Below are 12,406 nucleotides of genomic sequence, written 5' to 3'. Positions count from 1 at the left end.
TATCATTTCATTCTTGCCCCAACCCAGGAGGTAATTTTAAGGACTTTTGAAGGGGTGTAATAAATACTACCACTCTTCCCTGCCTGGGTTCTGAGCCAGGTGAGAAATAAGACAACCAAGTCAATAGATGGAACATCAAAATATTATCTTTATTACCAATAATGGCTGATATGATAATGGCTTGTACATGGCTAAGTATCACAGCCCAGATTGGCTTGCTACCTGTATTCATTTCCTAGGCTGCAATAACAAATTACCACAGACCGGATGGCTTACAACAGAAATTTATTCTCTCACTGTCTGGAAGCCAGAAATTCAAAATCAAGGTGTTGGGAGAGCTGTATTTCCTGCAGAAACACGAGGAAGGACCTAGGGAAGGACCTGTCCTAGCCCTTTCCACTTTTTCCAGCTCTGGGCTTTCCTGAGTTTGTGACTGCATCACTCTAGTCTCTGCCTCTGTCTTCACACAGCCTTCCCTGTGTGTCTGTGTCTTCTCTTCTGCTCTTATAAAGACACTTGGGTCATTGGGTTTAGGACCCACTGAGAAAATCCAAAATGTTCTTATCTTAAGGTCCTTAACTTAAATGCATCTGCAAAGACCGTTTACAAAAAAGGTCACATTCAGTTTCCATAGGTTAGGACGTGGACATGACTTTTAGGGGGTCACCATTCAACCCACTACACTAACCAACCCCAGAAGTAGACATATACCTACCTAATCACAAAAGGTAGTAGACTCACCTGCTCCTTAGGGGCAAGGCTGTTATCCTAGACCAGTGGGGTTCAGCGAGGGGCAATAACCTCAGAGGATATTTGGCAATGTCTGAAGACATTTTTGTTGTCATATCTAGGGGCAGGGATGCTACTGATATCCAGTGAACAGAGGCCAAGGATGCTACTAAACATCCTGCAAAGTACAAGACAGTCCCTCCCAACGAAAAAGAATTATTTGGCCTAAAATGTCTAAAGTGTCAAGGTTGAGAAACCTTGTCCTAGAACTATGGCAAGGCTTATTGAGAACAAATGTTTGCTGAAGACTTACTGAGCCTGAGAGAGAAAGAGAGGAGTGAGTTGAGCTCACATAGTCTATTTTTCCCAAATTTACCTCCCCTGGGGTGAGAATAAGAAAGGGTAGGGTTGGGAGAGGTGGCCCGGAGTTACGTTCATTGAGTTCCATTGACATGGAAGGCAATGCCAGGAACTGGGAAGAAGAGGAGTCATCTCTAGTGAAGATTTGTTTCATTATAACCTTTTTTTTTTTGTTTTTTGTTTTGTTTTTGAGACAGAGTCTTGCTCTGTCACCCTGGCTGGAGTGCAGTGGCGCGATCTCGGCTCACTGCAGCCTCCACCTCCTGGTTTCAAGTGATTCTCCTGCCTCGGCCTCCCAAGTAGCTAGGACTACAGGTGCACACCACACCCAGCTAATTTTTGTATTTTTAGTAGAGACAGGGTTTTACCATGTTGACCAGGCTGATCTCGAACTCCTGACCTCAAGTGATCCGCCCGCCTTGGCCTCCCAAAGTGCTGGAATTATAGGCCTGAATCACCACACCCAGCCTTATTACAACTTTTTAAGTTGATGCGTGTAACGAGATTCAGGGCAACTAAGTAATTTGTCCACTCTACCTGACTACAAAGCCCTTTTTATATAGCTACAGTGTCTGCATTGAGGCCAGGTATAAATGATAAATTATAAAAATGTAGAAATTATTTTAAAAGTGTAAAAAATGTATCAAGCACATTCTATGCACAAGGAACTATGCTGGGTTCTGTGGAAATAAAGATGGATAAGGTCATAGACTCTATCTTCTAGGATCTTGTAGTTTTGAGGGAAACAGATAGGCACATGCATAGCACAGTAGTAATAAGAAAACACAGAAGAGCTCCCTGGTGATAGAAGGGTCTGCCTGAGAGTCAGGGAGGCACCGCTGCTGCCTGTGTCCCATAACTGCAGCTTCCCTGGTCAACGCGCTGTCGGAAGGACTTTCCTCTCCAAAGGAGGGTGAACAGGAAAACGGGCATGTGAACTAGACAAAGGCTGGTAGGAGCTCTGCTAAAGGATGGGTTTTAGTTTGGAGAAAGCCCTGAATGAGCATGGAGAAATATCTTACTGGTATCTTGATTCAGTGCTTTTGGGAACCAGATGCCAAGACACTTCGAAGAACAAGAGGTCTATTGGAGAAAATGCCTGTGAAGGGAGAGGGAGCAGGAGGAAGTGAGAAGTCTTCAGACTCTACAGCAGTTCTTATGCCTGTAAAAGGAGAGTGGGGAGGGAGAAGAATTGGGCAGGAGGAGCCCTGGATGCGGCGCAGGTCTGAGAAACTCTTGGCTAGGTCAATGGGAACATCAGTCCAAAGACCACCCATCGATGAATTCCATGCAGGGCAGGAACAGAGCAACTGCAACACCTCCTCTATGCTCGGTCTGCATGACATGGAAGTGGATCTTGCAGCAGTGAGCTCACTATGCTTCTCCCAGAAGTTCTCTTAAAGGAAGACCTGACCGGTCCATCTCCATTGACTACCACAGTGGGCCACAAGAAGTTCAGGGTTGATAAGAAGCAGGGACCTTGGCCCATGTAGTAGCAGATGTAGTAAAAATAACGCCAGTAACAGGGTATAACAAAGTGACCCCAGCACTCATAGGGGTGATGCATGATACACATGCAGATGGCAGGTGGAGGCTGGAAGAGAAGACCCCACCAGGTCAAACCCAGGGATCTAATCTCAGCCCTCACCCTCTTCAAGTCTCTGTTGCAGTGAACACCCTTGACCTTTCTCTTTTCTCTCAAAACATCCCTTGCTTGTCTCTGTGATGGTGCGTTTCTTGTTTTGTTCTTCCAACCTTTGGATGACTTCTTCCCTGGCTACCTTTTTTGTTTAGCTTCTAAGTGTAGGTATTTCCAGGCTTCTGTCTTCCAACTTTCTTTCTCTATAGCCTTCCTTTTAGGGGTCACACAACTTCAACTCTCACCTCTGACCACTGCCACATCTGTGTGTGGTCCTCAGTTCTCCTGAGAACTCCAGAGTGGCATTCGGGAGCGTCCACATTACCACATGGGCTAGCCTGTGGGGAGCTCACACACCCACGGTGATATCAATGGGGCATCCCCTGGCATGCAAAACGTAAGTTCCACCTTCACCGAGGACTCACTTCATGTCTTGACTTTGCTGCTCCTCTCAGTGGAAATGCTGAGCCCCCAGCACCCAAGCTCGTCTACCCCAAAGCATCACTGACTCCACCTCTCCTACAGTCAGCTGGAGAGTTGCCTGAGTTTTAACGTCCTCACTCCACCCAAACAAAATATGTCACTTTTGTTTCCTCCATTTTGTTTTCTCATGTACCACAGTCAGAGACTTGGGCATCATTGGAGATAATGCTCTAAGTCAAGTTACTCCTAAAAGAGAGAAAAGCTTTTGATTGTCATTGCTTCTCCCCAGGCCTATGCTAGTCATTTCTTCACTATTCTCCTCATCCCCACCCCATCCCAAAAGGGTGGTCTGGATGGCCTTCCGAAGCCTACTGAGAGCACATTGCAGCCTTCAGCTGCTCCCTCTGGTCTCTTGAGTTCAGTGTATCTCAGCAATCTTTCCAGGTACCTACAGAGATCCCAGCAGCAGCAGAACCTTCAGTTTAAAGACAGGCTAAGGCCGGGTGCAGTGGCTCATGCCTGTAATCCCAGTACTTTGGGAGGCAGAGGAGGGCAGATCACCTGAGGTCAGGAGTTCGAGACCAGCCTGGACAACAGGGTGAAACCCTGTCTCTACTAAAAAGACAAAAATTAGCTGGGTGACAGATGCCTGTAATCCCAGCTACTCGGGAGGCTGAGGCAGGAGAATCGCTTAAACCTGGAAGATGGAGGTTGCAGTGAGCCAATACTGTACCATTGCACTCCAGCCTGGGTGAAAAAAGCAAACTCCATCTCAAAAAAAAAAAAAAAAATTAGCCAGGCATGGTGGTGCACGCCTGTAATCCCAGCTACTTGGGAGGCTGAGACAGGAGAATCACTTGAACCCAGGAGGCGAAGGTTGCAGTGAGCTGGTGCCACTGCACTCTAGCTCAGATGACAGAGTAAGACTCGGTCTCAAAAAAAAAAATAATAATTGTAATAAAAAATAAAGATAGGCTAAAACTCCAGTTTTAATAAGGAAAAAAGAATGCTGTAGCTACTCTCAATGGGCTTATTCATCAATGTTTCCTCACAAATCTATAGTGTTTATAAAGTTTAACATTTTATCACCCAGGGCCCAGGAACTAGAATTAGAAGATCACCAAAGCAGACTGGAGCAGAAACTGAGAGAGAAAATGCTCAAGGAGGGTGAGTATGCTGATGTCTTGGGTCCTTGTTCAGAACTTTCCCCCTGAAAGGCTCTTGAGCAAGAGTGTGCCACAAATCCCAGCGTGGGGCGCTCTTTCTGCCTGCCAGCCTGCGAGTCAAAGGAAAGTGCAAAGCCAGCCTGCCTCCCACCAGCAGCACCACAAGCCCCATTTAGCCTCATTCACTTGGGCTGTGAGGGCAGTGCTTTCCCCCATCACATGTGGCAGTAGGAACAAAGTCCTATGTTCACTTATTCATTCACGTATCCACCCATTCATTTAACATACATTTACTGGGAACTGTGGGCCTGGTTTATGATGAAGTTCAACCCCTGCCCTCTAGGAGTTTGTGGTCTCACTGGGGAGACTAACACCCCCAGTCCAGTAATGCTAGTTCAATGAGATGAAGGCCACAACAGAAGGGCTTTGGGATCACAGAGAAAGGCGGGTCTAGGCCGGGCGCGGTGGCTCACGCCTGTAATCCCAGCACTTTGGGAGGCCGAGACGGGCGGATCACGAGGTCAGGAGATCGAGACCATCCTGGCTAACACGGTGAAACCCCGTCTCTACTAAAAAATACAAAAAAACTAGCCGGGCGAGGTGGCGGGTGCCTGTAGTCCCAGCTACTCGGGAGGCTGAGGCGGGAGAATGGCGTAAACCCGGGAGACGGAGCTTGCAGTGAGCTGAGATCCGGCCACTGTACTCCAGCCTGGGCGACAGAGCGAGACTCCGTCTCAAAAAAAAAAAAAAAAAAAAGAGAAAGGCGGGTCTAGTGCTGCCAGGCACTAGAGCTGGTAAAGGAAACATTCCCTCCCAGCGTGGGCAGGGCCAGGGCATCACACATGAGAAAATGATTCCACCAGGAAGGAGGGAGAGTGGAGATAAACCCAACTGACACCATACACTGCTGTATGCAGTTATTAGTTCCCGCCAGAAAGGCAGATTCACTGTTTTGTGCCTGTGTGTTTGCAGTACCAGATCCACGCATGACTTTCCTATATGCAGACCTAGATCTAAAAGAACAGCTTAAAGAATGTCTATACTTAATGGATATCATACTGCACCTACCTTATGAGGTTGCCCAGTGTAGGGCAAGTACTGAGCAAATATTAGGCATCATTATCCTGATTTTTATTTATGTATTTTTGCGCCCAGTTTTACAAATTAGAAAACCGAGTCTCTGAGAATTTAAATAACATGCTCAAGGTGAATGGTAGGGCTAAGATTTAGGAATAGATCACAGATCAGGGTCTCCTGTTGTTTCCCATATGGCAGTGATTTGCAGGCTGTTTCTTTATAGCAACAGAATTCTAACAAAATCCTTATGCAGCAGCACTGTACAGACTAAAGTGGTATAAATCATTTTTCATATGTCAGAGGGGCTTAGATGGGTCCATCTACGACAAGCCTAAACTGAGAGAGGATTTTTTTTTTAATTTTTCTGTGCTGTTTATTAAATGAGTAGTAATCCTGGACTTAATAAACCATAGGGTCTAACTAATGTCTAACTTGTATATCAGATTTGAAAAGTTTAATTTGTTCTGTTTCAGGATACTAAATAAATACCACCAAAGACTATTTGCCACCTTTGATTCTTTTTTAAAAAATTCTTACTAAGGAGTGAAGGTCGTATGTTTTCCTCACCCCTCTCAGATGTATCCAAAAAATGTAGTTTCTTTATTCTGTGTGTACCTGAGCTCATCTTCCGCCTATGCATCCTCCTGCTAATTAGCAAGGGGAAAAAATAGGAACTCTTTATCCCTCCATGGTAAACTTAATCTGATGCAATAACTTAAACAGTCCTTGTAGGAGATGCTCGGTCTCTTTGGGATGAAAATGTGCAGTCTTGAAGATGCCACCCCTCCCTTCTGCGTCTCTTCCCAGGGTGACTGGCAGGTAATGGGAAGAGGCAGGTCTATGTGACCTTGTGGCATTAGGACTCTGTGCGGAGTGCTCTGCTTAGTGAGTCCCCACATGGCATCCCCCATCATTGGGCTGCATCTCTCTCTGGTGGCATCTGCAGCTGAGGTGTATGCTGATCTCATCCGTAGCCTGCCCACTCTCTCAGCATGCCTGGGTGCCTACAGGCATTCCTGGCTCACCCAGCCTCACTTCAGCACATCTCCCATTCAGTCTCTTCTCTGGGGTCACTTTGCCCCATGGGGGAGCCCTGTGGCAGGTCCACTAGCCAGCTGTCTTTGGTATCAGTGGGGCAAATGTACCCTTCTAGGCTCCACCCATGCCACATACAGCACACCAAGATCTGGGGGGCCACACTTAGACCCTTCTTCTCTACCCAAACATGAAGTACTGTCCTATGTTTATACATAGGGGTGCCCTTTAAGCTGGCTTCTTTCCAGAATTCTGAACAAGGGCAGGGCAAGAGTCCTGTGCCCATCCATCTCCCACTCCCACTGTTCCCATCAAATGACATATGACATTTCCTGCCCCCTGTGGGGCTTCCAAGGCCCAGAATGGAGAGACTGAGCATGGGGCTCTAACCCTCTGCCCCTCCTGCTTCTCTCTTCTCTCTGCTTAAAACTTGAGGTACAAAGGGGTGGTGTTTCTTTGTCTCCCTTTCATCAGACCTACCTGCTCCCTGGCCCAGACCTCAGAGCTAAGCCTGATGAGGGGCAGTGGCACCCTCTCTACTCTGGGATAAGGCTCCTCACCCAGTCCTCCGTGGGTTAGACAGAGGGCTCTAGGAATTTAGAAAGACTTCTCCTAAGGCAATCATCTGCTTGACAAGACTTAAATCTGGCTTCAGAATCCTGTGTTCTGTGGCCAAAGCTCATTACTACTTGTTTCCTACTCTCTCCTTTCATTTTCTAACAATCCTATCTCCCCCAGGCAACTGAATGCCTCAGGCCAATTATCAAGAAGGTCAGGTACTCGAGAAGACAAAGGGAAAAGCAAAGTCAGTGTGGAAACACCTTTCTATCAGACAGTTGTAGCCTCACTTTGCTTCCCTGTGGTCCCTACACAAAAGGCTACAGTTTGTCATTAACTACACATGAAAAAGATTCTGGCCGGGCGCTGTGACTCACGCCTGTAATCCCAGCACTTTGGGAGGCTTAGGTGGGCTGCTCCCAAGGTCAGGAGTTCAAGACCAGCCTGGCCAACATGGTGAAACACTGTCTCTACTAAAAACACAAAAAATTGACCAGGCGTGGTGGGAGGCGCCTGTAATCCCAGCTACTCAGGAGGCTGAGGCAGGAGAATCTGGGAGGTGGAGGTTGCAGTGAGCTGAGACCGAGCCTGGGCAACAGAGTGAGACTCCATCTCAAAAAAAAAAAAAAAAATTCTGATCATTGAAAGAGTAGCCACTGGTGCAGCTGGTTTACTTAGAAACTTCTCACAGATTTCTTTGCTGTGGCTCAGATATGTTTATGGGAACCACCTTTTTGTTGTTTTGTTAGTTTCTCTTTGTGACAGAGGGAAGGTTGGGGGACTTGATAGGGTTTGGCTGGTATTAAATTCTTTTTGTTACAAAGGGGTTTTCCCTGTCACTTTGTACATATCTTCAAGATGAAAACTGAGTGAACTGCTTCACCGCACCCACCTTTCTCATCTCTCGCTTTAAGGGTGGTAATAGTTCCTTGGTGTTAAATTCATTTCCTTGTTTTCTCCATTAAAATTAAAGGCAGAACAAGTCCATAACAATTGAGAATGTCCATGCCAAGAACTCTCCTGGGGCCCAATCTTCCCTGAGCCCAATGTTGTTTTTCTTTTTTTTCTTTAGAGAGCCAGAAAGATGAGAAGGATCTAAATGAAGAGCAAGAAATATTCACCGCGCTGATGCAAGTGATTGAGCAAAGGAATAAACTCGTCGATTCCTTAGAGGAACAACGCGTCAGAGAAAAAGCCGAGGACCAGCACTTTGAAAGCTTCGCATTCTCCAGAGACTGTCAGCTGAGCAGGACTTGAGGAGGCCCATAGTCCCTCTCCCTGGCTGCACATTGGGACCGGATCAGGCCAAGTTCACCACACACCCTCGTGGGTCCTTCTGCAGGATTTATCATCCCTGGAACTTAAGTTATACCCTACTGCATTTCTTAAAATTAAAATTCTCTTGCACGCATGGCAGCTTCCCAAGGTCCTTCCAGAGATTATAATGAAGAAAACCCAAAAACTCTTTGGCAATTGGCAGTCAACTTCAGCCAGGCTCTCAGACTGGAGGTGTTGTTGGCAGATGACCAGCATTGTTTTCCCTAGAAAGGGACACAAAGACTTGACTTTGCTGCTGCTTTTATCATTTTCCTTCCCAATTCATTGAGTTACATACTTTAAGATTTTTGAGAAGCTGCCTTTTCATTAATATATCCATATTTGCCTTTTTTGTATGGATGACCGGTTTCCAAATGTCAGAAAGAAGCAGCCGCAGTTTAAAGATTAGGTTAATATTTAAATTGTGTTTCCAGAGAAAGAGGAGAAACCTTGAGATTACTGATTACATAAAGCAAATAACTCATATAGCAGGTGTTAATTCAATCCAGGGTGAATTTCATTTACCAGGTGCATTTATAAGCCTTAATATAATATACATAAGCAATGAGAGCTTAATAGAACATTTGAGCCTTAATTTTATTTTAAGAAGAAAAGAAAAAAGGAAATAAAACTTTAACTTTATACCAGTGGGATTGTTAGTGTTCACCAAACACTGCTGGCTTAGAAAAGCTTTTGTCCCCATGCTATGCTTTTATGGACCCTGGAAAATAACGAAAAGCATTTTCAGAAAGAGAATGATTTTAAAGTACTTTTAAGTAAGTGTTGATGACGGCACAAAAAAAAAAGGGGGGGGATTTCTTTTATTTGTTGATAAAATATTGGTGATATTGGTGCTGCTACTGAAACTGAGCACACTAGGGTACAAGAGAAGGAATGCTTCTTGCTGGTGGTCTTCTTAGACTCAAAGAGAGAAGTATCTCTCCCTCTCCCCAGGAACTCTATAGAGCAAGGACAAAACCATTTCTGACTTTGAGGGAGGGCTGAATGCAGTAACCCTATTTACCAAATCCCAAACTGGGTCATGGATTTTTTTAATGACATTTCAGTTTGAAAAGAAAGCTGGAAGACGGAGTTTGTGTGCTGACATGTTGGAATTCCTGGGGCATTATGACAGTTCCCATGGGGGCCAAAGAAGAGAAGATTTAATATGGTAATGTGTTGTCATAAAACATTTGATTGTTTTTGCTCAATGGGATTCTTTGAAGATTTAGTCTATTATTGATAAGAGAAACACTAAAGAACTCTTGGTTGTATATTTGGCTGCCCTCATTTCGGCAAGTGTTTAAATGTGTCATTAGACAAAAGGTGCTCTTCAACAGTTGGCTCTGACTGGAGACCAGATTTCTCTCAAATCGATCCATGAACCACTTCTGTCAGAGACGCTCTCTGCGCACACCAATCTGGCCAGCTGACAAGCCAGAAATTAGATGTATAACTGAATTTCCTCTGAGTTAGCCAATGCTTCGGATTACATTGAAGTACAACCTTTCTGTGTTATACCAAGTTCCAAAGGTTGCAGTTCTTTTTCCTTTTCTTTCCTTCCTTCCCTTTTTTTTTTTTTAAATAAGAATCAGGTCTTCCAGTGCATGAATTCTATTATTAGGCAATATGAGGAGGCACCTACCTACTACCTACCTACCTATGAAAACTGTACCACTTCTGGATATTTATCTATTTTTATTTATTTGTGTATTGGTGATAATTGATAATATCATTTCCTCATAATTCAGGTTTCCAGGTGTTATAATTTGGAGAAGACCTATTAGCACTAAGAAATTGGTACATAAGCTACTTAATATACAAATAACCCAGATGTTTGGGGCAGTGAGTTGTATAGTATTAAAGATTTCAGCTATCAGGCATTTAGAGGTAAGATTATAGATGCACAGGAATATCAACTCATTATAAGAAAAAGATTTATAATTTCAGTTTTCATTCTAGAATATGCAGAAATATTCAGACCTCAGGCTTTTCTGTCAGTTGCATAAAAGTGCATCCTTTGACGCTTGCATACATTTAACAGATTATATTCAAAGTGTGTCATATTTGAGTTGTTATTGTGCAAGAGAATTAATTGTCACTTATTTTAATTTGTTATATTTCCATCCCAAAGAATGAGTCTCCCAAGAGGGCCAACAGAGAAGGTGGTTTGGCCCCTAGTATTCTGTTAATAGATGAGAGAAACAATTTGTTCACTTTCTTTCACAGGCTGTGCTCTGTGGTTTATGGCTCAGTTTTATCTGGCCAAGTTAAAACATAAACTTCATCCTTAACAGTTTTCTACATACACTGGGTCTTTCTGTTTTACTAGTACATAAAAACCATTTCAACATTTCCAATGGACACAAATATTGTGTCTGTTGAACTATCTAAAATGATTCCATTCCTTATTTGCAAGAGAGAGCGTTCTAAGACTATCAAAGTATAAAATACTGTACATTTTGAAGACAGTTTCTTTGTATGCAATATGAGTAGGATTATGATGAAAAGGCACAGAGTCTGCACTGCCCCATAAAAGGGCACTAGTGAATGTGATCAAGGCCAAACTATATAGGACTCCAAATGGGACAGAAAGCCCAGCCTCAGGTCGTATTTCACAGTCAGTCTCACACAGTTTCTTGTTAAATCAAAGTGTTTATGATAGTTATAAGGGCAGAATTGTACCTAAGTTGGGCCAAGAGGACATTTCTTAAGCTTGCTGTCCCAAACCATTGATTTATTAATCTATTTATTTAACATCCTCTGAATGCCCATGGGGTTCTGCAGCCCTGTGCCAGATGCAGAGATACAGAAAAAATATTAGTCCTTAACTCCACCTCCAAATAAATACAAAGATCAAGAAATAGGTACCATCCCCAAATACAAAGATGAAAAATCTTTTTTTATTATAAGCATCAACCTATTCTACTCACGTTTATCTCAAGCATAAAGAATATCCCCCACTATCACAGTGCTTCTTTGGCAATAAAAATAAGTTTGTGTTTCTAAAACTGAAAAATAATATCAGGTTGTACTGTTTCATTTAAACCTTGACTTTGGCAGTGTTAGGCTGCTTGGAATCAATCAATGCCAAGATGCACCATGTTAGTTGCAACTGAGAAAGGAAGTGGCAGGTGTTTCCAGCCCTGATGAGCTGCAATGAAATTGATGTTTTCTGCATTCTGGAGGCAAATGACAATTCAGCAGTGTCTCTCTTCCCAGGAAGCAGATTTACAGGCTTTTCCTTCCAAACTGAAAATGGCAGCATGCCCCACCCTGGTGGTTGATCAGAGAACTACCCCAGTAGGGCAGAGGTGGCAGGGGGCAGGCGGGGCCGCCACATGAACAGAGAGCGGCAGTCATTGGATGTGGTGAGCTCAAATGTAGGAGTTTATTGTAATAAGAAAGTTCACATACAGGGGAAAGTGTACGATTTCATCTACTGTTTATCTTCTAACCTCACTGCTGAGTAGCTTGTAAAAGATTAATTTGCTCCAACAATTGGGAACTATTCATGTGGATGGAAATGTGTTATTTGTGCACGGCTATAGATACTGAAATGAATCAAAAATAAACGGTTTTGTGTCTCAGAAATCAAAACATTTTCATGTGGGCTTGGTTTGGCACCTCTGAGGGCAGCATCCATTTCATTTATTTCTTCTCAGTGAAAGAGCCTGGGCAAGGCTTTGATTTTGTGTGGGAATCTGTTAATTAACCCAGGAGATTTTATTACCACAGGGCATCTGGAAGGACTTACCTGACCAGCAAATTGGATTTGAATGGGAGGAGGAGCGAAGAAGGCTCACCTCAGGTGTATTCCTTCAACAAAGAAAGCTGTTTTCAAGGCTGGGGAAGGGGAGGGATGAGGCTTATGGTAGCCCCAGGCTCCCCCTTTCTCTCACCTTTCTCTCACCTGGTTTTGCATTTAATTCACTCAACAGGAATGTTTCCTTCTACGCAGAACTAGCCTCTTCCTTCAAGTCACACTCTTTTAGTTTGTTCGTTTTACCTCTTTTCTTAACCCCAGAACATGCATATTCTTAAACTACGAGTGCAGGATACACCAGAATTGCCACATCACAGTAATCAACCCGTCAGTCCC

General features: G+C 44.0%; 1 protein-coding gene across 5 annotated transcripts in view; it reads left to right on the top strand.

Moving 5' to 3' along the window:
• The window catches only part of MICAL2 (microtubule associated monooxygenase, calponin and LIM domain containing 2), a 249,879-nt gene extending 237,975 nt beyond the window's left edge, over window positions 1-11,904 (top strand). For all 5 annotated transcript variants that reach the window (XM_017881588.1, XM_017881586.1, XM_017881587.1 and 2 more), the window contains 2 exons: window positions 4,245-4,318; window positions 8,060-11,904. In XM_017881588.1, coding sequence (XP_017737077.1) covers window positions 4,245-4,318; window positions 8,060-8,244 — 259 coding nt within the window. In that variant the 3' untranslated portion in view covers window positions 8,245-11,904. The remainder of the gene's footprint in view (window positions 1-4,244; window positions 4,319-8,059) is intronic.
• The last annotated feature ends 502 nt before the right edge of the window (window positions 11,905-12,406 follow it).

Source organism: Rhinopithecus bieti, unplaced genomic scaffold (genome assembly GCF_001698545.2).
Source record: "Rhinopithecus bieti isolate Rb0 unplaced genomic scaffold, ASM169854v2 scaffold_11944, whole genome shotgun sequence".
NCBI classification, from domain to species: domain Eukaryota; kingdom Metazoa; phylum Chordata; class Mammalia; order Primates; family Cercopithecidae; genus Rhinopithecus; species Rhinopithecus bieti.
This window is presented reverse-complemented; position numbering and strand designations above follow the sequence as displayed.